Source organism: Trachypithecus francoisi, unplaced genomic scaffold, assembly GCF_009764315.1.
Source record: "Trachypithecus francoisi isolate TF-2019V2 unplaced genomic scaffold, Tfra_2.0 Contig00137, whole genome shotgun sequence".
NCBI lineage: Eukaryota > Metazoa > Chordata > Mammalia > Primates > Cercopithecidae > Trachypithecus > Trachypithecus francoisi.
Window position 1 is genome coordinate 335,099 of NW_022680485.1, and position 27,388 is coordinate 362,486.

The following is a 27,388-nucleotide window of genomic DNA, read 5'->3' on the forward strand; positions in this document are numbered from 1 at the left end:
CAAAAGTACAATTAATAACATTACTAACCTAATTTTAACTAAAATTAAGAATGTTTTTCTTTCATAATAGTGCAGAAGAGTATTACTCTGAACACCTACCTCATGTATCACTCAATACTATAAGTTAACCACAAAGAGCCTCTCTACTTAAATTTTCATTATCCATCTTACATTTTAATATCCTTACCTTTCCATAGAAAAGGTTATAAGTAATGCTTACCTAATAAATAAGAATTTCCCATATATTTTATCCAGCAACAATTAGTCACATGCTTTCACATTTGAATACACCAGGAATGATGGAACAGCATGAAGTAATTTAAGAGTTTAACTCTTATCCACTTTTTAAAAATACCTGTATTTTCATAAAGAGTATAATTTGAATGTAATTATAACTCTCCAAAAAATATTCTACTTCTTTTAAAGTTATATACAAATAATGTTTACACAAGTTTAGTTTTGTATTATTTTTTACACTCAGCACTCTGATTTACTATAGTGTCTAAAGATTGAGTGGTCCTAGATATTTCTACTGTGGATTATTCTGATATTTATACAGATAAGTTTGGATTATATATCTTTCATATTTACTGCATCTGCAAAAGTATATTTTAGTATAAACTCTTTGGTGTTTTACAATTTGTAGTTTTTGAAAAAATGTTTTTTCAAATTTATTACATTTGCAGGGTTTTCTTCAATATAAACTCCCTGATGTTGAACAAAATTTTAACAACTGCCTCAGGGTTTTCCCCTAACACAAAATGTGTACAATAAGATCTCTGATACAAGTAAAGGTATTACAACCGTATTTATATTTGTAATGCTTTTTAAAAATAAATACTCTTCTGCACTTTAAAGACATATTTTATAATAGATCTTTTGACAGTAATTAGACTTTTAATGCTTTTATTTAGTACGAACTCTCTGATTTTGAGTAAGATGTGAACAGGTATTAATGGCTTTTTTACTTTATCTGTATTTGCACATTTGTTCTCAAGTATAAATGCTTTCCTGTGCAATAACGTGTGAGCATTAGTTAGAAGCTCAGCCACATTGTTCACACTGATAATTATCTCCAGTATGAGTTACCTTACCTAAAATCAAGTGTGACAATCATTTAAAGGCTTTGCCACATTCTTCACATTTCTAGGATTCTCAACAGCATGACTTTATGTTTAGAAAAGCTTAAGTTGTTGTCAAAAGCATTGGCACATCTTTCAGGTTTGTAAAGCTTCTCTCCAGTATAAATAATCTTATGTCTGTTAAGAACTGAAGACTTTTTATAGGCTTTGACACATTATTCACACTTGTAATATTTCTCTTCAATATGAGTTATCTTATGTGTATTAAGTTATAAGGACTAAAGGCTTTGCCAATTTTTTTCCATTTGCAAGGTTGCTTTCAAGTATAAATTTCCTTATGTTTAGTTAGGGCTGAGGACCAGAAAAAGGCATTGGCACATTCTTCACATTTGTAGGGTTTTAAACCAGTAAGAATTACCTTATGTTTAGTAAAGCTTGAAGACAGTTTAAAAGATTTGCCACCTTCCTCACATTTGTAGGGTTTCTCTCCAGTATGAATTCTCTTATGTGTAGTAAGGGTTGAGGATTGGCTGAAAGCTTTGCCACATTCTTCACATTTGTAGGGTTTCTCTCCAGTATGAATTATCTTATGTCTAGTAAGGATTGATGACTGGCTAAAAGCTTTGCCACATTCTTCACATTTGTAGGGTCTCTCTCCAGTATGAATTACCTTATGTGTAGTAAGGTGTGGGGACCGGCTAAAAGCATTGCCACATTCTTCACATTTGTAGAGTTTCTTTTCAGTATGAATTATCTTATGTATACTAAAATTTGAGTTTTGGCTAAAAGATGTATAGTAAGGTTTGAGTTTTGGCTAAAAGGTTTGCCACATACTTCACATTTGTAGGGTTTCTCTCCAGTGTTTATCCTCTTATGTCTAGTTAAGGTTGGGGACTGAATGAATGCTTCACCACATGCTTCACATTTGTAGGGCTTCTCTCTAGTATGAACTCTCCTATGTTCAGTAAGGTCTGAGGACCAGAAAAATGCTTTGCCACATTCTTCACACTTGTAATGTTTCCCTCTAGTATGAATTCTCTTATGTTTAGTAAGGGTTGAGAATCAGGTAAATGCTTTGCCACATTCTTCACATTTGTAAAGTTTTTCTTCAGCACAAATTATTTTATGTGTAGTAAGGGTTGAGTGTTGCCTAAAAGCTTTGCCACATTCTTCACATTTGTAGGGTTTCTCTTCAGTATAAATTTTCTTATCGTTAGTAAGAATTGAGGACCAATTAGAGGTTTTTCCACATTTTTTACATTTGTAGGACTTCTCTTTAGTATAAATGCTTTTATGTTGGGTTTTGTGTGAAAGCATGCAAAATGACTTGACATATTTTTTACATTTGAAAGGTTTTCTTCCAGTATGTCTTATTTTTGTTTGTTTGAATTTAAAAATTTATAAAAGACTTTCAAACATTTACCACACTGAAATACTTTGCTCTGAATAATTGTGAAACACTTAAGTCCATTATAACCTTCTTTGTGCACCTGACATCCATCCACATTTTTACAGCCATTTCTCAACAGTAAATTCTCATGTCCACGTTTTTCATATCTTCTCAGTATTACTTTTTAAAAGGAATATTCCATGCCCTGCTCTGGCCAGAGGTCTTAAGCAAAACGAGGGCATATACTTGAAAAAAAAATTAAAAATAATAAATTACTTCACCTACTAGACTCACATGAATACAGTTTTAAAATCTTACCTTTAAAATTATACATAATACACAGGCCAGGTACGGTGGCTCACGCCTGTAATCCCAGCACTTTGGGAGGCGGAGGCGGACGGATCACGAGGTCAGGAGATCGAGACCATCCTGGCCAACACGATGAAACCCCATCTCTACTTAAAAAAAACCACACAAAAAAATTAGCCGGGCGTGGTTGCCGGCACCTGTAGTCCCAGCTACTCAGGAGGCTGAGGCAGGAGAATGGCATGAACCCAGGAGGCGGAGCTTACAGTGAGCCGAGATCACGCCACTGCACTCCAGCCTGGGTGACAGAGCGAGACTCTTGTCTCAAAAAAAAAAAAAAATTCATAATACATAAACAAGAGGGCATTGCAAAATACCACAGGCTCTAATTCTTTTATAGATACATAAATGTAACTAAAATATACAGACCCAAATATAGCTACAAAAAATTTATAAATGAGTTAAGTGTGTGCAGTGTTCAAGGTGAGCACACACACACACACACACAAAAACACACAAAGAAAAAAAAGAAGAGTTAAATTCACCCAACATAGTTTTTCCTGCTTCCCACTATAACACAGTGCCTTTAGAAGTAAATTCCTAACTCTTGGTTTCTGTTTTAAAAGAAAGCTAAAATACTGGCACATTCATTGTTATTTCTGACTTTTAGGGACCTTTTCTGACACTTGTTTCAGTCTCTCATGACATAAAGTGCTGAAAGACATGGTGGCATATTTTGAAATGAGAGTTTGAGTCAGCTGAGATAAAAAAAAAATGTTAGAGCAGCAGAAAGACTGCAGTGCCACAGAAAAGGAACAGGTGTAGCATGTAATTACTGACTTCTACAAAGTAACAAGAGTAAACTCTGTTAATTAAAAAATAAACACAAAATTTCAGACGTCACGTGTCCTAAGAATATGTGTGAGAAATTCCCATAATCACCAGCCAAGACAATTGTTTTCAGACTATGCCAGGACAGAACTACATTATAAAGATTTTGGCAGGTAGCTTTTTTTAATGTCCAAATTGCAATCAAAGATTATAATATATACAAAACAGGGCAATATGATCCCACCAAAAATATCATAAAATTTTTGGAAAGAAACCATAAAAAAATCAGAGGTATAAATTAATTTTAATAATTGGTAATAAATTGAATAGTACTCACTGATTAAAATAGGAACAGAGACAACTATGGAAATTGAGAAAAATGAGGACAAGAACAAAAATATTTAAGATTTCAAAAAAACAAAAATTGTGGAGGTAAAAAATAAAAACAACTAATAGATCACTGTGATGTAAAAATAAAGAAGCACAACAAACTAGGATCACAGAAAGATATTTATAACAAACATATATATAACTGCAATTTCAAGTCAAAGACAAAAAGATTATCTTTGAAGCTGCAAGATAAAAGTGATGTGCCAGGCCAGGCGTCGTGGCTCCTGTCTGTAATCCAGGCACTTTGGGAGGTAGAGGTGGATGGATCGCCTGAGGTCAGGAGTCCAAGGCCAGACTGGCCAAGATGGTGAAACTCTGTCTCTACCAAAATGACAAAAATTAGCCAAGTGTGGTGGTGCATGCCTGTAATCCCAGCTACTCAGGAGGCTGAGGCTGGAGAATCACTTGAATCTGGAAGTGAGAGTGAGTTGAGGTAACACCACTATGCTCCAGACTGGCTGGGGAACAGAGAGAGGCTCAGTCTCCAAAAAAAAAAAAAAAAGAAAAAAAAAAAAGGATATGCTATTTACAAACATAATCTAATGAGATAATCAGTGAACTGTTAACAAAAATTTTGTATGACATAAAGGAACTGTGTTATGGAGTCACGAAAAAAGGTGTTAAAAAAATACCTATTAAGTGAGAATTATACCATCAGTGAATCTGTCCTGCCAAATAAAAACCTTCCAAAGTAATGAAATTCTAAAAAGGTATATTAGAACTGCATATGTACTACATATAAAAGGTGTTAACAACAGTTCCTTTTACTGAAAATAACATGATTTTCAAAACTACACATAATTACATAAAAATACATTATTTTCTGTATGCAAATACACAAAAGTAGAATTTCTTAGCATTATCCTAGTGATGCAGAAAACATTTTTAATTATTCTCTGAAATTTGAATGATAAAAGAATACAAATCATTATAAACATCATTTAATGAATATACAACATAGAAAGATATAATTAGTAACATCAATGACAGATTTGAGAGAAGATGTAATAAAAAAGAATTTTTGTATGCAACTTGTTTTTCTACCAGATTAAAATGCACTGCTGTATCTTTTAAACATTATATGTAGTCCCCAAGGTACCACAAAAATATTTGTATAAATACACAAAAGAGGTTGGGCATGGTGGCTCATGCCTGTAATCCCAGCACTTTGGGAGGCCAAGGTGGGTGGATCACCTGAAGTCAGGAGTTTAAGACTAGCCTGACTGACATGGAGAAACCTTGTATCTACTAAAAATACAAAATTAGCCAGGCATGGTGGTACCTGCCTGTAATCTCAGCTACTCAGGAGGTTGAGGCAGGCAAATCGCTTGAACCAGGGAGGCAGAGATTGTGGTGAGCCAAGATCAATGCCACTGAACTCCAGCCTGGACAACAAGAGCAAAACTCAGTCTCAAAAATGAATAAATAAATGAAAATAAGTGAAAGCATATCAATACAAACATCAAAAAGACACAAAGATGGAAAGAGAATAAGAGACAAAGATGTAATAATCAAATAAAATAACAGTAAGTCTTTCTAATAATTAAAAAAGACTAGAAGTGGCAGGATGGAAGTAGACATTCCATGCAATCATTACTCAAATGAGAGCAGAAACAGTCAAAATAATATCATGCAAGCTACATCTTAAGTCAGAAAGTATAATGTTTTATAAAATGTGCTTTAAATTGAAACTCCAAAGAAACAAAGAAGGACATCAAAAAAATAATAGATTCATTCACTGGGAACCGATGACAAATTGTGTGTGTGTGTGTGTGTGTGTCTCACATTAGGGTTCCAAGTACATAAAGCAAATACTGATACAGTGGAAGAAACACATAGAAAGCAATATAATTAGAGCAAGATATTTTAATACCACACTTTCTGTAATAAAAATAAAACGAGAAAGAATGTTAATAAGAGAAGAGACTACTTAAAGGCAGTATAAAACAATTATTCCAAACAGAGTTATAGAGAACACTCCTCAACAACATCAGAATACACAACCTTCTCAATAGCTCATACAACATTTCCCATGATAGACCACATCTTAGGCCAAAAAGGAAGTCTTACCAAATTTTTTAAAAGTAAAATTCTATGAACTACATACTATGATCAAAATGGAATGAGAGTATACAACGATAAGAGAAAAAAACACACAGAAAAATTTACAAATATATAGAAATTAAGCAACACACTCTTGAGTGTGCTCTTATACAAAGGTTGAAATACTTAATATTGCAAAGAGTCCATCCTGCTCAATGCAATCTACAGATTTAGTGCAATATTTTTCAAATTTCTCATTGCATTTTTGAAGAAATAGAAACAGCAACCTCAAAAGTATATAGAAAATTTCAAAAGAAAAATAAACTACCCAACAGTATTACAAAAAAAAGAAAGAATGCTGCAGGCATTAAAGTGTCTGATTCAAAGCACATTACAAAGCTACAGAATTAAACAATTTCATATGAGTATAAAAGTGAAAAAGTAAACTAATAAAATAGAATGCAGCACATATACAAACTTTCACATATATGGTCATGTAAGTAGTCATTTATATAGTCATAATTATTGCAGCATTGTTACTGTAAGCCAATAGGTAAAAGCAATGTAAATATCTTTCAATAAATCATTCAGTAGATATAATTTGAAATATAAAAATTCTTCCCAGGCACCGTGGCTCACACCTGTAATCCCAGCACTTTGGGAGGCTGAGGCAGGTGGATCACAAGGTAAGGAGCTGGAGACCAGCCTGGCCAACATGGTGAACCCTGTCTTTACAAAAAAAAAAAAAAAAAAATACAAAAATTAGCTGGACATGTTGGCACGTGCCTGTAATCCCAGCTACTCGGGAGGCTGAGGCAAAAGAATTGCTTGAACCTAGGAGGTAGAGGATGCAGTGAGTAGAGATCGTGCCACTGCACTGCAGCCTGGGTGACAGGGCAAGACTTTGTCTCAAAAAAATAAAAAATAAAAATATCTGGAATATGCTCAGTATTCAAAAGCAGGAAATACTCTACCAAAATATAAATCTTGATGGCATTATGCAAAATGAAATGAGCCAATCACAAAAAGACAGAGATTTTATAACATATATGAAGCAGTTAGATTGTTAAAAACAAAGAACACAGTGGTATTTGCAAAATGCTATAAAACAGAAAAAACTGGGGCCAGGCATACTGGCCCATACCTGTAATCCCAGCACTTTGAAAGGCTGAGGCAGGTAGATCACCTAAGGTCAGAAGTTTGAAACCAGGCTGGCGAACATGATGAAACTCCATCTTTACTAAAAACGCAAAAATTAGCCAGGCATCGTGGTGGGCACCTGTAATTCCAGCTACTCAGGAGGCTAAGGCATGAGAATTGCTTGAACCTGTGAGGTGGAAGTTGCAGTGAGCTGAAATCATGCCACTGCACTCCAGTTCCAGTCTGAGTAGCAGAGCAAGACTCCATCACAAAAAGGGGGGGAAGGGTTGTGGAGAAAAGAAGAAAAGTTGGTACTTGTTTAATATGTATTAAGATTTAGATTTGCAAGATACAAACATTTTAGCAATATGTTGCATGACAATGTCAAGATAATTAATATGACTAAATATTTAAAAATATTTTGTGGTAAATTTTGTTATGTTATTTTGACAAGAAAAAATAATAATATCTAAAAGAGATAGAGTTATGATAGTTTTAAATTATATTCAAATCCAAAAGTCTTTCTCCCACACAAAAATCATATAGATTTACAAATAAATAGGTTGTTGAAATTATAAGAATTTTATGGGCTGAGCATGGTGGCTCACACCTGCAATCTCAGTACACTGGGAGGCTGAGGCAGGCAGATCACCTGAGGTCGGGAGTTAGAGACCAGCCTGACCAACATGGAGAAACCCTGTCTCTATTAAAAATACAAAAATATTAGCCAGGCATGTTGGCACATGCCTGTAATCCCAACTACAAAGGAGGCTGAGGCACTAGAATCATTTCAACCCAGGAGACAGAAGTTGCAGTAAGCTGAGATCGTGCCATTGCACTCCAGCCTAGGCAAGAAGAGCAAGACTCCATCTCAAAAAAAAAAACAACAACAACAAAAAAAGAGAATTTGATGATGACTCATCTACACAGAATTAGAAAACTGTTCACAACAAACCAACACAACAAATAAACAAGTTACAAAAAAAACAAGGATAACATTTATTTTTGTATACAGGAAAACAAACATAGAGATAATTCTATTGGAAAAAGACATAGAACTCATGCATATTTGACTTTGCTCTACACTGTCTTAAATTGCACAAAATTAAGTATTAGCATGCACGATTATAATAAACACTAAAAATAAAAACACAATTAACGGATGTGTGGTGGCATACCCTAAAATATATAACAGAAAAATCTATAATTGCAAAACAAAGTTAAAACATAGAATGTAAAACTTACTAGATACCTTGGGGGGCCAAGGCAGGAGGATCATGAGGTCAGGAGATCAAGAGCATCCTGGCTAACACGGTGAAACTCAGTCTCTCCTGAAAATACAAAAAAATAGCTGGGCATGGTGGCAGGTGCCTGTACTCCCAGCTACTCAGGATGCTGAGGCAGGAGAATGGCATGAACCCGGGAGGCAGAGCTTGCCGTGAGCTGAGATTGTGCCACCGCACTCCAGCCTGGGCAAGAGAGTGAGACTCCATCTCAAAACAAAAACAAAACAAAAAAGGAACAACTTATTAGATACCATCAACTAGATATAGGAAATTTTAGAAGAAGAAAATGAAGAAAAAAACCACAGAGGTTATATGAAGATAAAAAAGGTTGAAACTTCCCAATTTTGATGTAATTAAAAAACAATGTTTTTAACCAATACTTGATTTAAATTTATTTCACTTTAAAAAGATGAAAATAAAGAATTTCCAAAATAAAAGGTGAAGATGTAAGATGTTCATCACCACTAGCACAGTTCTTTTTTTTTTTTTTTTTATACTTTAAGTTCTAGGGTACATGTGCATAACGTGAAGGTTTGTTACATATGTATACTTGTGCCATGTTGGTGTGCTGCACCCATCAACTCGTCAGCACCCATCAAGTCATCATTTATATCATGTATAACTCCCCAGTGTAATCCCTCCCCCCTCCCCCCTCCCCATGATAGGCCCCAGTGTGTGATGTTCCCCTTCCCGAGTCCAAGTTTCCTCATTGTTCAGTTCCCACCTATGAGTGAGAACATGCGGTGTTTGGTTTTCTGTTCTTGTGATAGTTTGCTAAGAATGATGGTTTCCAGCTGCATCCATGTCCCTACAAAGGACGCAAACTCATCCTTTTTTATGGCTGCATAGTATTTATTCCATGGTGTAAGAAACTACCATCAGAGTGAAGAGGCAACCTACAGAATGGGAGAAAATTTTTGCAACCTACTCATCTGACAAAGGGCTAATATCCAGAATCTACAAAGAACTCAAACAAATATACAAGAAAAAAACAAACAACCCCATCAAAAAGTGGGGAAGGATATGAACAGACATTTCTCAAAAGAAGACATTCATACAGCCAACAGACACATGAAAAAATGCTCATCATCACTCGCCATCAGAGAAATGCAAATCAAAACCACAATGAGATACCATCTCACACCAGTTAGAATGGCAATCATTAAAAAATCAGGAAACAACAGGTGTTGGAGAGGATGTGGAGAAATAGGAACACTTTTACACTGTTGGTGGGATTGTAAACTAGTTCAACCATTATGGAAAACAGTATGGCCATTCCTCAAGGATCTAGAACTAGATGTACCATATGACCCAGCCATCCCACTACTGGGTATATACCCAAAGGATTATAAATTATTCTACTACAAAGACACATGCACACGTATGTTTATTGCGGCACTATTCACAATAGCAAAGACTTGGAATCAACCACTAGCACAGTTCTACAAAAAAAATGGTACATGGTGGCCAGGCACCATGGCTCATGCCTGTAATCCTAGTTTTAGGAGGTAAAGGCAGTCAGAACATTAGAGACCAAGAGTTTAAGATCATACTGAGACTCTGCACAAAAAAAAAGAAATGCTAAAATGAGTTAATTTTGCTTAAAAACAAAATAATAATGAACACCATCATAAAACTGAAGTAGAGGGTGAAGAGAAAACTAGTCCTTAGCCCCTCTCCTCCCATAGAGCAAGGATGGGAAAAATAAGTTTTCCTCCTCTCCCAGCTTCACCCTCCCTTTAGTAATTTTTCCTTAGTGAAACTCAAGGTTACTTCACAACAACTCCAGTTTCTCTGTTCTGGGCAACATGACAAGGTCACAAGATGAGCTTGAGTAAGACGTGTACCAGCTGCAAGGCCTGCTTTAGTTTGTTAAGTTCCTGTTTTCCTCCCAATGCAGCTGCAAGGTCAGTATAACCTGTCACTATTTAATTAACTGCCTTTTTTCTGCTTCTGTGAGCCTGCTTGCTTGCACCACAAGTCTTGAGCCACTAGATGGCCACCATGCACATATAAAAGACAAGCCCTGTCTTTGTCCAGGGCTCAGCTTTTTGGGTGTGAAGCCACTGAGCCAGTGCGCACCTTAATAAAATCCTCCAGTTTCATCCACTGGGTCTCTTCTGCCTCCTGTTTTCTGCAACATTTTGGCGAGCCAGCCAGGAGATGGAGATGACAGGTTTGCTGTCTACATTGCCTGTGGGTATGAGGCCCCAAGTAGGGATGGGACCATGACCTCAGGTGCCATCAGGGGAACTTAAACGTGAAGAAGTGATTGGCTCTCCCATGACCTGGTGCCCTTCCAGACAGCACAACAAAATCTAAGGGGCTACAGGACGATTCCAGGAACAGTGTGCTACAGGACCACAGTAAGGTTTTGGGGCCCAAGGCAGGAACCGTCCCATAAGGACAGAAGGGGAGCCTGATTATCTCCCGAGGTGTAACTAGTAGACCAACACAGGACGCAAGAGTGGTTTGTAAAGTTGGGGAAACTTATACCCCAAGTGACCAGGGCATGAGAGTGGCTCGCGAAGTCAGTTAGGAAAGAAAATTGGGACTGGGGTGGTGTGTGAGTGTGTGTGAAAGAGATGGTTTCAGGAGGAACCAATGTGGACAGTGACATGTGGGGGCCACAGGTCTCTTAGTATAGACTGTATGCTCTGAGCGAATTGTGAGACCAACCGGGACGAGCGGTGATCCACATATGGCTTACGGAGGTGCCCCACAATTTAGTAATTGTGAGGGGATTAACACACTCTCCAAAGCTAAGCAGCATCTGAAAACTCCCGTGAGGGGGATGGTTTAATCAGTCTGAAGCAAAAGGAAGAGTGAATGTGTTGCGCTGCAATGGGGAGGAAATGGAAGGGAAGTCACCAAAACCCACCCCATTAGAATGTATGTTAAGGAACTTTAAGAAAGGTTATTCAGGGGACTATGGAATTAAGTTGACCCCCAGAGGCTGAGAACTCTCTGTGAAATACAATGGCCCTCTTTCGATGTTGGATGGCCAGCTGAAGGAAATGTAGATAAGGAAACAACTGGCTGTGTATTTAAGGTGGTAACTGGGGTCAGAGGACAGCCGGGGCACCCAGACCAGTTCCCTTATATTGACTCATGGTTAACTATAGAACAGACTCAAACTGCATGGTTGCAGTCTTGCCAGGCAGCTTTTTGCAAAATGCTCCTGGCTCAAGCTGAGCCTAAGCTACCAAAAAAAAAAAAATCAGCTTTGCTGGAAGCTACAGAGACAAAGAGAAAGCCACAGGAAAGACAGGAAAAAACAGTTTTGCAGGAACCCCTCCTCCCTATGCACCATCCTCCCTATGCACCAATCTACCATCTTTACCAAGGCTGGCCACTGAGCAGCCGAACTCAGATGGCATCATGCCCCAGGCTACACCTTAAAGGGGCAAATCTGAACCCCTGTCCCAGGAGGTAAAGAAGGAAGTCAAGATGATCAAGCAGGCCACCTTCGATCTGCCCACACCAGAGCTTTGCAGATGCCCCTCCAGAAAACACAGGGACCTATTATGATGACAGGGCCAGGCCCAAGGTGGGCAACTGACTTTTATTTACCAGGCTTTTTCTACCACTGATCTCCTAAAATTGAAACATCACACCCCCTACTACACGGAGAACCCCCAGGGCCTCATAGATCAGGTGCAGTCTATCTTCCTAACGCACAATCCAACCTGGTCAGATTGCAGGAAGTTCCTCCTAACGCTGTTTAATACCAAGGAGTGCAAAAAGATAGCCCAGGCAGCTCTCTGCTGGCTGGAAGCCAGTGTGCCTGAAGGTAACCTTAATGTCCAGGCATATGCTCAGGGCCAATTTCCAGAAACAGATCCCAACTGGGACCCAAATGATGCAACCCAGCTTCAACACCTGCAAAGGTACTAAGAAGCGCAGCTGCAAGGATTGAGGGAAGGTAGAAAAAAGGCACTCGATATAAGGAAGATCTCTGAAGTACTCGAGGGAATTGATGAGCACCCTAGCCAGTTTTATGAGAGACTCTGTGAGGCATTCCAGTTTTATACTCCAGTTGACCCTGAGGCTGCTGAAAATCAGCACACAGTGAATACAGCATTTGTAAGACAAGTCCAGGGTGACATCAGACAGAAGATGCAAAAGCTAGAGGGTTTTGCAGGCATGAATGCCACCCAGCTTATAAAAGTGGCCACCAAGGTGTACGTCAACTGTGACCAACAGGCAAAAAAGGAAACAGAGTGGAGGCTTAGGAAAAAGGCCAACCTGTTAGCAGCAGCCCTCACAAAAAGGAAAATTAACATTGTAAACGGATGCAAATGTGGATGTGGGTGTGGGGTGGGGGTGGGAGTGGAAGTGGCCAAGTTGAACAGGGAGCCAAGAGACTGCTGAGGCTAAAGGGAGGTCAATGTGCGTGGTGCAAAAAGGAACACTAGAAAAATCAATGTCCAGAGGGCACTGAAGAGAATGGCAAAGGCTGTGAAACAAAGAGGCCACCAGCCAAGGGCTGCCACACCCTGAGGGAGCCAGATGTTGACCTGATTGGGCTGGCAGAGACTGAAGAACATGAGGACTAGGACCAACTGGGCTCCTTCTCCCTAGGCCCCCAGGAACCCATGGTCACATTAGAAGTGGGGGAGGGGAGGAAAGAGCCCCTCCTCTGGGAGGCAGACCAGGAAAAAGCATTTAAACAAATCAAAGAAGCCTTAACTCGGGCTCCAGCCCTAGGACTGCCAGATCTAACTTAGCCTTTCTTTCCATAGGCTCACGAGTGAAAGGGAATGGCTTATAGCAGTCCTAACTCAGGTCATGGGATCATGGCATCATCTGGTGGCATACTTATCCAGGCAGTTGGACTCCATGGTGCTGGGATGGCCCCCATGTTTCAAAGCACTAGCTGCCATAGCCTTACTGGCAAGGGAAGCTGACAAACTAACTCTAGGACAGCAACTAACCATCTGAGTATCGCACTAAGTTATAACATTAGTGGATCAGAGAGAGCCCCATTGGTTATCAAATCCGAGAATGACTTGGTACCAAGGGCTTCTATATGAGAATCCTCGCATAACTCTAGAGACTGTGAACACTCTAAACTCGGCTACTTTGCTCCCAATTGAATCAGAACCAGGAGGTACCTCTTCATTGCTGTACAGACACAGTCAATGAGGTATTCTTAAGCTGGAGAGAACTTACAGACCAACCCCTTAGAGACCCAGATATTGAGTACTTTATAGATGGAAGCAGTTTTGTACTGGAAGGAGTCCAATGGGCCTGGTATGCAGTAGTAACACTGCACTCAGTGGTAGAAGCTCAGTCTCTGCCCACAGAAACTTCAGCCCAAAAAGCAGAGCTGATAGCTCTAACAAGAGCCCTTTTGCCAGCAAAGGACAAAAAGGTCAATATTTATACTTATTCCAAATATGCTTTCGCCACACTGCATGTTCATGGAGCTATATATAAGGAGAGAGGAGGACTTTTAACTACCAGGGGCAAAGAAATAAAATACAAAGAAGAAATTCTACAGCTCTTAGATGCTGTATGGGCCCCAGAGAAGGTAGCTGTTATGCACTGTAAAGGACACCAGAAGTCAGGGACACTGGAGGCCAAGGGAAATGGAAAGGCAGATAGAGAAGAAAGATGGACAGCAATGACTGCTCCACACTCTAGAAAACAAGCCCTGACCATGCCTCTCCTCCCGGAATCTCCCCTCCAGGAGACCCCAAGTTACTCTCCAAGTGACAGCACCTGGTTTGCCCAAGAATCTGGAGAAAATATTGAAGGAGGATGGTGGAAATTATGTAATGCGAGATTAGCCATCCCTGAAATGGTGGCCCCCAAATTTGTGAGGCAGTTCCAGCAAGGAACTCACATGGGAAAAATGGCACTAGAGACACTATTAGGACACCATTTCTATGTGCCACGGCTCACTGCCATCACATGAGCCGTTGTGAAGAATGCCTACTTGTGCCCAGAACAACCTATTACAGGGGCCCACCTTGTGAAAGGCCCCTGGGGATTCAGGAAATAGGGGCCGCACCTTGTGAAAATCTGCTTATGGACTTTACTGAGTTGCCCCTAGCAGGGGACTATTGATACATGTTAGTACTTGTCTGTACCTTTTCAGGATGGGTCAAGGCTTTCCCCACCAGGACTGAGAAAGCACAAGAAGTAACTAAAGTACTGTTAAGAAACATTATCCCCAGATTTGGACTGCCCCTAACTCTAGCATCAGAAAATGGACCGGCATTCATAGCCAAGACAGTTCAAGAACTAACACAGCTATTGAAAATAAAGTGGAAGTTACACACACCCTACTGGCCAGAGTTCAGAAAAAGTCGAACACATGAACTGGACACTCCAATAGCTACCAAAAATTTTTTGCCAAGAAACTCATCTAAGGTGGGATCAGGTCCTGCCCATGGTCCTCCTCCGAGGGAGGTGCACCCCCACCAAACAAACTGGGTATTCACCCTGTAAGATCTTGTCTGGTCAATTTAAAGGTGATCTATGTGAACTAGAGGAATTAACCTTAAGGAGACAGATGTAGGCTTTAAGAATAGCCATGCAAAAAATTCATGGCTGGGTATGGGAAAGAATGCCCATAAGCCTCGCAGACCCAAGTTAACCCTTTAGACACTGGGACTCTGTTTAGGTTAAAAAATGGAATCCAGCAACACTGGGACCCATATGGGATGGGCCTCATATTGTCATCTTGTCTACTCTTACTGCTGTTCAAGTTGCAGGAATCATGCCTTGGATTCATCACAGTTGGCTAAAACTGGTAGTCTAGGACAAGTGGACCAGCCAGCAGGACCCAGACCATCCAACCCAGCTGATCCTATGACGGGACCGAGGTGCCAGTGAAGACTACAACAGCCCTCTCTGGTCACTTCGGAAGCTGACCAGTCTACGCACAGTGGAAGCTTGAGGAAACAACAGCCCTGCTCTAGCCACCCTGGGAGCTGACTCGTCTACGCGTGGCCAAAGCTCAAGGCATCATCAGGAAAGTAAATGTGGTTAGAAATCTTAGGTCTAGAAACTTTCCTTGTAATATTAATTGTTTTACTATTGTCCTGTTGCTTTGCTCAACTTCCTCCTCTAGGAAAGGACCTCTTCTCTCCATGCTGGGTATAAACATGTTATTCATTACTTTTGCTACTCCCCTTAAAGATGTTAAAGGGAGAATCCTTAGAAGGATGCCCCCACTGCGCTGACATTACATGGACAGGAAACACCATGACTGGAACCCTTTCGTACCACACTTATTATAGGTGTGCAGGGACGCATTGAGGAACTTGTACACATAACAGATAACCTACTCAATCTGCAACCCAGGAAGTGGCCAGCCTTATGTATGTTATGACCCAAAGTCCTTACCTAGAACCTAGTTTGAGGTTCAAGTCGGGTCAAAAGAAATAAAAGGGAAATAACCATAAAGAATTAAAAAGCTAATGAATGGCCCCCTGAAAGAATAATGCAATACTATGGCCCAGCCACATAGGCAAATTGATCATGGAGATACCGCACCCCTATTTATGTGCTAAATTGCATCATATGGTTGCAGGCAGTACTGGAGATCATTACAAATGATACTGCAAGAGCCTTAAATTTGCTGGCTCGGAAATCTACAGAAATGAGAAATGCCATTTAGACTACCTCCTAGCCCAAGAGGGAAGAGTATGTAGAAAGTTCAACCTAACTAATTGCTGTCTAAAAATTGATGACAATGGAAAGGTCATCAAACAAAAAGCTGCAAGAATTCAAAAATTAGCCCATGTTCCAGTCCAGACTTGGAAAGGATGATCTCCAGATTCCCTCTCTTCCCTCTTCAGAGGTTAGTTCTCATCCCTTGGAGAATTTAAAACCTTAGTAAGAATAGTTCTAGCCATATTAAGAGTCTGCCTCATACTCCCTTGTCTCTTACCCCTCCTTGTCAAAAACATCTAAATGGCTATAGATGCTCTTGTAACCAGGCAAACTACTACACAACTAATTGTTCTAACTAAATATCAGCCTTTGCCAAATGAAGAAAACTTGTCTTTTCATGAAAAATTAAGTCATAGTGATGGTTTCTATTAAAGCTCATTTATAAAAAGCGTTAAAGGGGTAAATGAAGTAGAGGATGTAAAGAAAACTAGTCCTTAGCCCCTCTCCTCCCATAGAGCAAAGATGGGAAAAACAATTTTTCCTCCTCTCCTAGCTTCCCCCTCCCTTTCGTAATCCTTCCTTAGTGAAACTCAAGGTTACTTCACAACAACTCCAGTTTCTTTGTTCTCGACAACAAGATGAGCTTGAGTAAGACATGTACCAGCTGCAAGGCCTGCTTTAGTTTGATAAATTCCTGTTTCCCTTCCAATGAAGCTGCAAGGTCAGCATAACCTGTTACTATTTGATTAACTGCCTCTGTTCTGCTTCTGTTAAGCCTGCTTGCTTGCACCATGAGCTTTGTGCCACTAGATGGCCACCAGGCATGTATAAAAGGCAAGCCCTGTCTTTGTCCAGGGCTCAGCTCTTTGGATGCAAATCCACTGCACCGGTGTGCACCTTAATAAAATCCTCCCGTTTCACCTACTGGGTCTCTCCTGCCTCCCATTTTCTGCAACAAAACTATATATAAAGTAAAACTCTATATTAAATGTAAATATACAAATACAGAAATCTGTACTATCATAATGATGCATAAAACCCTTAAAATTCTTCTGTAGAATATTTAAAACAGAATACAATCTGCATACATATGTTAATAAATACACAATATAAAATAATTTTTATTTGTTTATTTTATTTTGAGATGGAGTATCACACTTGTTGCCCAGGCTGGAGTGCAATGGCGCAATCTTGGCTCACTGCAACCTCCGCCTCCCGGGTTCAAGTGATTCTCCTGCCTCAGCCTCCTGAGTAGCTGGGATTATAGGCATGCACCACCATAACTGGATAATTTTGTATTCGTTAGAGATGGGGTTTCTCCATGTTGATCAGGCTGGTCTCAAACTCCTGACCTCAGGTGATCCACCCACCTTGGCCTCCCAAAGTGTTGGGATTACAGGCATGAGCCACTGCACCCAGCCTAAAAATTTTTAATATTATTAACAAACTGAAAAATACAGAGGTATAATTTTATATTCAATTGAAGTTGTCATGAAATTAAAATATATTTTTTGAATTTTAAGATGTTTAATGTAAACTCCATTTTTTTAAGATAATATGGTTTGGCTGTGTCCCAATCAAAGTTTCATCTTTAATTCCCACATGTTGTGGGAGGGATGTGGTGGAAGGTAATTGAATCATGGGGGCAGGTATTTCCTGTACTGGTCTCATGACAGTGAATAAGTCTCATGAAATCTGACAGCTTTATAAAGCAGTTTTTCCACACAAGCTCTCTCTCTCTTATCTGCCACCATGTGAGACATGCCTTTCACCTTCCATCATAACTGTGAGGTCTCCTCAGTCACATGAAACTGTAAGTCCAATAAACTTCTTTCTTTAGTAATTTGCCCAGGGTAAGGTACGTCTTTATAAATAGCATGAAAACACACTAATAGACAACCTGATTATAAAGATAATATTTAAAGAAACTATGCAAAACAAAATTAGAAAAATAATTGAAACACATCACTACACAACTGAAATAAAATGTAAGGCAATAAAACAGTAAATAAGAAAAAACATACCATTCAGGAACACATAAAACAGTAACAGTAAAACCAGTAACTTCATTTTTAAGAAGTAGTTTTAAATATAAATTAATTAAATTACTTAATAAAAAGAAATGTAACCTCAGGACTTTGGGAGGTTAAGGTGGGCTGATCACTGGATCTCAGAAGATTGAGAACAGCCTTGACAATGTGGCAAAACTCTGTCTCAACCAAAAATACACAAAAAACTGGCTGGGTGTGATGCTACACACTTATAACCCAGCTACCTGAGAGGCTGAAATGAGAAAATCTTCTGAGTTTGGTAAGTTGAGGCTGCAGTGAGCCATGATCACAACACTGTAAACCAGTCTGGTTGACAAAGTGAGGCCCTATCTCAAAAATAAGTGAATAAACAAGTAAATAAATGAAATTATAAAAAGAAAAAGTAAAATGCTTTACTGGTTTAAGAAAAAAGCTAAGAGTATGTTGCCTACAAGGGAATCATTTTAGCACTAAATCAAATAGGCTGAAAACCAGAGTGAAAAAAAAACAAACTGCATTTTATGAAAATAGTAACTACAACTGGTTAGGTATTAGACATAATATGTTTTAAGTCAAGTGCTAACGTGAGATAAACACTGATATTATATACTCATAAAATAGGTTGATTTACCATAAATCTATAACTATTACATCTATCTGCCTAGCTGCATGTATATGTATATATAACATAAGGGCTCCAAAATATATAAAGCAGGCCGGGCGCGATGGCTCACGCCTGTAATCCCAGCACTTTGGGAGGCCGAGGCAGGCGGATCACCAGAGGTCAGGAGTTTGAGACCAGCCTGGCCAACATGGCAAAACCCCGTCTCTACTAAAAATACAAAAATCAGTTGGGCGTGGTGGCAAGCGCCTATAATCCCAGCTACTTGGGAGCCTGAGGTGAGAGAATTGCTTGAACCTGGAAGGTGGTGGTTGCAGTGAGCCGAGATCGTGCCACTGCACTCCAGCCTGGGTGACAGAGCGAGACTCCGTCTCAAAAATAAAGAAATATATATATATGGAGAGAGAGAGAGCAAATATTAACAAAATTAAAACAAGAAATACATAGCAACATAATTGTAGACATCAAGACCCCAGTTTTAATAATAGAAAATTCAGATTAAAAAATCAATAAGAAAACAAAACCTAGACAACATTATAGACTGTATTAATCATTTCACATATAGAAGAATACCTGAGAGTGGATAATTTATAAAGAAATAAAGATTATATGGCTCACAATCCAGCAGACTGTACAAAAAGTGTGTGCCAGCATCTGCTTCTGGTGAGTGTCTCAGCAAGCTTACAATCATGGTTGAAGGCAAAGACCTTCAAGACATATTTGATACAATAGAATATTATTCAGCCTTAAAAAAAAATCTTGTCACATTAAAGATACACTTTGAGAATATTATGTCAACTAAGCCAGTAACGAAATCATAGATATTATGTACATGTCACATAATAACAGACAGAGCAAGTATGAGATGAAGGAGCCAGGTTCTTCTAATAAATCTGCTTTCATTTGAATTAATGGAGTGTAAACATTTTGATTACCAAGAGGATGGTGCCAAGCTATTTATGAAGACTTTGCCATGACCCAAACACCTCCCACCAGGTCCCACATCCAACATTAAGGATTACATTGCAGAATAAGGTTTGGAGAACATGAACATCAAAACCATATTATAGACCAACTAGGCTTAATAGATGAATACAAAATTTTCCAGTCAAAAGCAAGAGAATACACAATATTCTTATTTGTACCTGGTGTATTCTGTTAGGACGTATACTAAGTTTTATTAAATTTAAGAATGTCGGCCGGGCGCGGTGGCTCAAGCCTGTAATCCCAGCACTTTGGGAGGCCGAGACGGGCGGATCACGAGGTCAGGAGATCGAGACCATCCTGGCTAACACGGTGAAACCCCGTCTCTACTAAAAAGTATAAAAAAACTAGCCGGGCGACATGGCGGGCGCCTGTAGTCCCAGCTACTCGGGAGTCTGAGGCAGAAGAATGGCGGGAACCCGGGAGGCGGAGCTTGCAGTGAGCTGAGATCCAGCCACTGCACTCCAGCCTGGGCGACAGAGCGAGACTCCGTCTCAAAAAAAAAAAAAAAAAAAAAAAAAAAGAATGCCAGCTAGGTGATGTAGCTCATGCCTATAATCCCAACACTTAGAGACCAAGGTGGGAGGATTACTTGGAGTTAAAAGTTTGAAGCCAGCCTGGGCAACATAGTGAGACTCCATCCTTACAAATAATCAAAGAATTACTCAGACATGGTACTTTATGTTTGTAGTCCCAATTACATGAGACACTGAGGTGGAAAGATCACTTGAACCCAGTAGGTCGAGGCTGCAATGAGCCAAAATCATGGCAGTACCCTCCGGCCTGGTTGACAGAGTAAGATCGTGTCTCCAAAAACAACAAATACAACAACAAATAAATTTAAGACCAAAATTACACACTCTGTGTTTTCTGACCAAAACTGAATTAAACTAGAAACTAAAACTAAAAAAAATTCCAAAAATATATGAAAATAAAACACACTCTTCAACATATGTTTGCTCAGGAATCAAAAAATAATAATTTTTCAGAGATGTCAATACAACTGACAGTGCTAAACAAATTCAATATAATCTTCATAAAAATCCCAATAGCAGTTTTTTAAAGAAATATTGTTTAAAATGTTAAAATGTTATTATGACCTATAGCCAAACACCCATGAAAAAGAAAAAAGGTGCATTATAATTTCTGATTTTGAAACATATTAAAAGCAACAATAACAAACACAATGTGGTACTGACACAAAGACAAATAAACAGACGAAAGAACAGAATAGAGCGCCCAGAAATGAACCCTTCTGAATATGGCCAAATAATCTCCCACAAAATTGACATGAGCACACAATAGAAAAAAGATAATCTTTTCACAAAATTATTTTAAAAACTGAATACCCATACTGATAAAGTTCAATTATTTCCTGAAACCATAAGTGAAAAATCTTTTAATCAGACATAAGAAGATAAGTTCTTTTTGTTTTCTTTTTTCTTCTGAGATGGAGCCTTGCTCTATTGCCCAGGATGGAATGCAGTGGCATGGTCTCAGCTCACTGCAACCTCTGCCTTCTGGATTCAACCAACTCTTCTGCCTCAAGCCTGCCACCATGTCTAGCCAATTTTTATATTTTTAGTAGAGATGGGGTTTCACCATATTGGACGGGCCAGCATGGTGGCTCACACCCAGCATGTTGGGAGGCCAAGTTGGGCAGATCATAAGGTCAGGAGTTCAAGACCAGACTGATAAACATGGTGAAACCCTGTCTCTACTAAAAATACAAAAATTAGCTGGGTGTGGCGGCATGTGCCTGTAATCCCAGCTACACAGGAAAATCGCTTGAATCTGGGAGGCAGAGGTTGCAATAAGCTGAGATCACGCTACTGCACTCCAGCCTGGGCAACAGAATGAGACTCTGTCTCAAAAAAAAAAAAAAAGAAAGAAATCCATGATGATTGTCGGTAGAAAACAAGGAGGCACCCATTATTCTATGTTATAAATGTACTTCTTATAATTAAAAATAAAATTATTATCAAATACAGCAATTCCATTTATTAATCTGTACCTAAAATATGCAACATAGGACCTTCAAGACATATTTGATACAAAGGAATATTATTCAGCCTTTAAAAAAAGTCTTGTCACATTTAAAGATACACTTTGAGAATATTATGTCAGCTGAAATAAGCCAGTAATGAAATCATAGATATTATGATTTCACTTATGTAAGATATATAAAATAGTCACACTCATAAAAACAGAAAGTGGAAGGGTGTTTGTTAAGGGCTGGAGAGAGTATAAAATGAGTAAATGTTATTTAATGGATACTGAGTCTTAGTTTTACAAGATATAAAATTTCTAGAAGTCTTTTGCATAACAATGTGAATACAGTTAACATACCTGAAATATACAACTTTTTTTTTTTTTTTGAGACAGGGTCTCAATCTGTCACCCAAGCTTGAGTGCATGGCACAATTATGGCTCACTGCAGCCTTACACTCCCAGGCTCAAGTAACCCTCCCCCTCAATCTCTCAAGTAGCTCAGACCACAGGTACACACAACCCTGCTTGGCTATTTCTTAGAAAGAAAAATGTTTGTAGAGAGATGTCTCCACATTTTGCTCAGGCTGGTCTCAATCTTTTGGGCTCAAGCAATCCTCCTGTCCTGGCCTCTCAAAATCCTGGTTTTACAGATGTGAGCCACCAATATGCCTGGCCCTGACATGTGCATTTAAACAGATTTAAGAAGCTAAATTATATGTTATGTGTTTTTACAACAATTACTTCTTAAAAAACTGAAAAAAATACCAAATTATAAATCTTTTAAAAAATTACCTCCAAATCACAAAGTGTTTGTCTCACACAAAGGAAATACGTATTCATCATTAAACACATGGCGAAAATGAGACTATTTCCAAGGCTACTCACTTAGACAAGACAAAACCAACATTGAAAATGAGCTAAGAGGTCGGGCACAATGGCTAATGCCTGCAATCCCAGCACTTTGAGAGGCTGAGGTGGGCAGATCACCTGAGGTCAGGAATCCAAGACCAGCCTGACCAAGATGGAGAAACCTCGCCTCTAATAAAGAAAAAAAACAAAATTTTCTGGGCATGGTGGCACATGCCTGTAATCCTAGCTACTTGGGAGGCTGAGGCAGGAGAATTGTTTGAACCCTGGAGGCAGAGGTTGCAGTGAGGTGAGATAGTGCATTGCACTCCAGCCTCAGCAACAAGAGCAAAACCCCCATCTCAAAAACAAACAAACAAACAAACAAAAAAACAGAAAAAGAGAATGAGCTAAGAAAGAATATATACAAGATAAGCTATAACAAAAATTGGGGTCACATTTGCAGATATAAACACACAAATATATATAATCTGATTGTGACAGACATATGGCTCATTTATCTTTTAATTAAACCCCACATTAACTTAAAGTACACAAACAGAATTGCCAATTGTCTAAAATTATAATACATAAGTAAAATTAAAAACAATAAACTGATAGTAAGAAATTTACAGTAAAAAAGACAATAATATAGTACTACAAGACAATAATAAATGTTTACTCATAAAATCTAGTTGGTAACATCAATGTACATTAACAAATAATTTGTCTAGATAACTGCAATGTTTGGCTGTAACTGTGCATTCCTGGAAGGCAGGCATTTTAAATTACTGGTATCTATTGTAAGGTAATAAAATTTCAGAGAAAATGAAATACAATCATAAACAGGAGATGCTAGTGAAAAATTTTTAATAGATAAGCATTTAAAAGAAACTAGTGTCAATTTTTGTTTTAAATATTTGCTATTTTTACCCAAAATAAAACTACTGTAATCCAAATACAGAAGCAAACAACACCTTACATTGTGAAATTATACATATATTTAGCAGAATAGGGTTAGAGCCTCATATACAAAACAAATATTTGGGGAATAAACTATGCTATTATTTAGATATAGGCTGACAAAAGTAGTTGAAAATTTTATAATTCCTTTTTGCCTGCCTGCATACTAATTATCTAATTTAATTCAGGCACAACATGTAAATTCTAGTGTATTGCCCTAAATGTCTGAATCTAAAATTACAGACAAATTTGAAGTAGAAAATAGAAAGTAAAAATTTATATAGGGAGTGACATTAATAAGACCAAAAAAAAAAAAAAAAAAAAAAGGCACCCTATTTGCTCATCCCCTGACAGCAAGAAAATTTGTCAGCCATTCCTAACGAAAATGCCTTTTTGAGAGAACCATGCATCATGGTTTACACTGGTAATGACAGCTACATGATACATTAACAAATTGCTTGCAGTCAAAATATTAAGACATGCCTGGGTTATGTAACAAGACAACAGCTCAAAAATAAGTGCCTTTGGCCAGGCACAGTGGCTCACACCTGTAATCCCTCACACCTGTGATCCGAGGTAGGTGGATCACCTGAGGCCAAAAGTTCAAGACCAGCCTAGCCAACCTGGTGAAACTCCATCTCTACTAAAAACACAAAATTTAGCTGGGTGTGGTGGCGGCACCTGTAATCCCAGCTACTCGGGAGGCTGAGGCAGAAGAATCACTTGAACCCGGGAGGCGAAGGTTGCAGTGAGTCAAGATCGCGCCACTGCACTCCAGTCTGTGTGACAGAGTGAGACTCCATCTCAAAGAAGAACAAGAAAAATAAAAGTGCCTTTAAGAGAGTTCTGAGATCCAGGAAGGGAGTTGTGAAACTCTGCCAAAGCCCAAGATTGAAGGTAATTCTGTTTAGAAGATAGGCTCTTATTCAGGTGGCAAACTACAGGAATACTATTTTTGGCTACAGACAAGAAAATGTTCCACCTAACTTGGTTCCAGTGAGAATTTTGAACTTACTCTGTAACCATCCCAAACTCTTCCCAGCCACAGTGTGGGGGAGGTCCTGCCCTTCCAGAGGCCTAGAGGAAGATACCTATTTATAGCCATGCTGGTAGGCTTGCAGACCTTGGCCTTTACTGTGGTCCCTGAGGCAGTTCCGTGACTCATTTCCAGCTCCCTGAGCCACAGCTCATGGCCGATTCTGCCTATGTAGAAACCCAAAGTGACCTGGGAAAATTCTCTCTTTTAGTCAGTGAAAGCCATGCTCATCCACATCCTGATATAAAGTCCACCATATGCAGTCCCGACTGCAGAAACCTGCCCCTGGGTCTGCAATGCACAGCAAAGTCCTGAAAGATATTCACTCTATCCAAAAATTAACTGTCCAAAAATTAAATGTGAACTACAATTATCCAATCCCCTTTTAACAAGACAACTAAAGGTGGACGCTTGTGCAAACCCAGCAGCCTTAAGACCAAGCTACACCTCTTCTTCACTACAAACCCAGAAGGCATTCTATCACATTGGGGGCCAAACAAAAATTTATTTTTACTTTCTGAACCCAGTTTATAAAATCTTGAAGAGGTGTTTGCTCCTTTAAATTTACAGACTCCATTGCAAAACAATTGTTTCTTATTGTCAATGCTTCTATTTTAACATAGCACTGAAAGTATGTGGAAGAAGAAATAGTCAAAAGAAAAATTTAAAGTCATTGATATTGAAGACCAAAAGTAAAACATTGCTCTTGGTAGATCATGTAATCTTATATCAAAAAAACCATAAACAGTACATTAAAACCTGTTTAAACTAAAAATATAAAATTAACACACAAGTATAAGTTATGGTTCCATACACTTAAAACAAATGGTCTGATAAAATAGAGAAAAAAAAATCTTATTTACAATAGTAATGAGATAATTTTAGAACAAATTTAAACAAGGAGCTTGTAAATCTTTTAAGTGAAAGATAAATCAATGAAAAAAATTAGACAGGACACAAATAAATTTAAAAATATTTCTACTGAAAGAATAAGTATTGTGAAACAGCTATATTATCCAAAGTGATCTCTAGATTCAATAAACTCCCTGTCATAATTCCAGTGTTTTTTTTTTCACAGTAATGAAAAATACAATCCTAAAAAAAAAAATGAAACTACAATAAACTTTGAATAGCCAAAGCAATCTTAAGAAAAAAGAACAAAGCAGAAAGACATCATACTTTATAATTTCAAACTATATTTCAAAACTATGGTAATGAAAACAGGATGAAATGTGCAGAAAAAATGAACAAGAAAACCCATGAAACAGAAAGCACCACTCTCATGTATTTCAGATGTGATGTAAAAAGAGAACTTAAAAATAGTTTAACATAGAGTATCTCAAAATTATGGAGATTTCTGTCCACATAAACAAGAAAAAAAAAAGTCAGATTGTACACTCTTTTTGTATGTCATGAACAGTACTTTAGCTGTCACTGTAAATTTGAAGGAAGAACACTGAAAGGAAATTAGAATTCTTAGAAATTTTATAAACATAAGACAGAAGACGCCCCTATGTGAGAGTAAAAAATTTCAGGCTTTTGAGAAACTATTTCCTTTCTAACACAGCTTCCCAAATCACTTTAAGGACTTGCTTTCTTCTTGACTTGAACCCCTCATCCATGTCATCTGTTGTATTCACTCTCACCTACCTGGGGGTTCATCCACCATCTCATGTCACTTCATATTCCAGGACTCTTTTTCTTGCTGCAGAGAGGTGATCAGGTCTGGCTTAGAGACAGCAATACCTGTTTTATTAAAAATAACTAACATGAATCTTACTCATATTCTCCAATTACCAACTTAGTAATGTGTTCAGTAAAGAGGATATAATAGAATATTCTAATAAATTTATCCCAATATACTAATTTATAACAGAAATGTTTAAGTATTTATAAAATACTTTTATTGGTCGGGTACGGTGGCTCATACCTATAATCCCAGCACTTTGGGAGGCCAAGGCAGGTGGATCATGAGGTCAGGAGTTCAAGATCAGCCTGCCCAAGATGGTGAAACCCTGTCTGTACTAAAAATACAAAAATTAGCTGGGCATACTGGCAGGCGCCTGTAATCCCAGCTACTCAGTAGGCTGAGGCAGGAGAATTGCTTGAACCTGGGAGGTGGAGGTTGCAGTGAGCTGAGATCATGCCACTGTACCCTAGCCTGGGTGACAGAGCAAGACTCCATCTCAAAAAAAAAAAAAAAAAAGAAAAGAAAAAAGAAAAGAAAATTAAATTAAAATAATTTAATTTTGTACGTTCTTAATTTCACTGCCTGATACGACTGAATCAAAATTGCTGATGACAATTAGATTTTAAGGCATGAGTAACAATATTTTATGCAACTAAACTTCTGAAATTACCAATAATCTAAATTGAAGGACACAGATCAGCTCAGGAATGTGGAAAGTTCAAGTCAAGATGAAACATCTTGAAGAAATTCTCTTCTAAACAGACAAATCCCCAGGATTTTCTTGAAAACAGAAATTCGAAAGCATAAATTACCAGAAAACATCCTACAAAAGAGAAATGAAACCTTTAGTTTATATAAGGAATTTTGTATTAAAGTTATCCTCACCCAGGAAGGCCAGGTTTTCATCACATTCCTCTATAAATTCTGCTGTGCAGTGTCCAGGCACTGCTACTCCTCCAGAGAGAATTCTATGGCCACATCCCTAAATGTCAGCAGTCCCTGGAAAAGACACACAAACACACATACTTACAAAGCGGCTATTGGCAGAATTTTCCATTCGACTCAAGGTAAAGTCAGAAAGCAAATAGAACTGATTCTAACTTATAAGAGGGACTGAAATTATCCAAT

General features: G+C 38.4%; 2 protein-coding genes across 7 annotated transcripts in view; both read right to left on the reverse strand.

The window, feature by feature from the left end:
• LOC117064905 (zinc finger protein 91-like) overlaps positions 1–27,388 on the reverse strand; it is a 338,773-nt gene that overhangs the window by 273,020 nt on the left and 38,365 nt on the right. For all 6 annotated transcript variants that reach the window (XM_033179697.1, XM_033179619.1, XM_033179545.1 and 3 more), the window contains one exon: positions 27,146–27,259. The gene's annotated coding sequence lies outside the window, so the exon portion shown is untranslated. The remainder of the gene's footprint in view (positions 1–27,145; positions 27,260–27,388) is intronic.
• Positions 366–27,317, reverse strand: LOC117064729 (zinc finger protein 737-like). The gene is made up of 2 exons (XM_033178798.1): positions 27,291–27,317; positions 366–1,896 (listed from the first exon to the last, which is right to left on the reverse strand). Exons 1-2 carry the CDS (start codon positions 27,315–27,317, stop codon positions 1,402–1,404), a joined length of 522 nt encoding a protein of 173 aa, XP_033034689.1. The 3' UTR covers positions 366–1,401.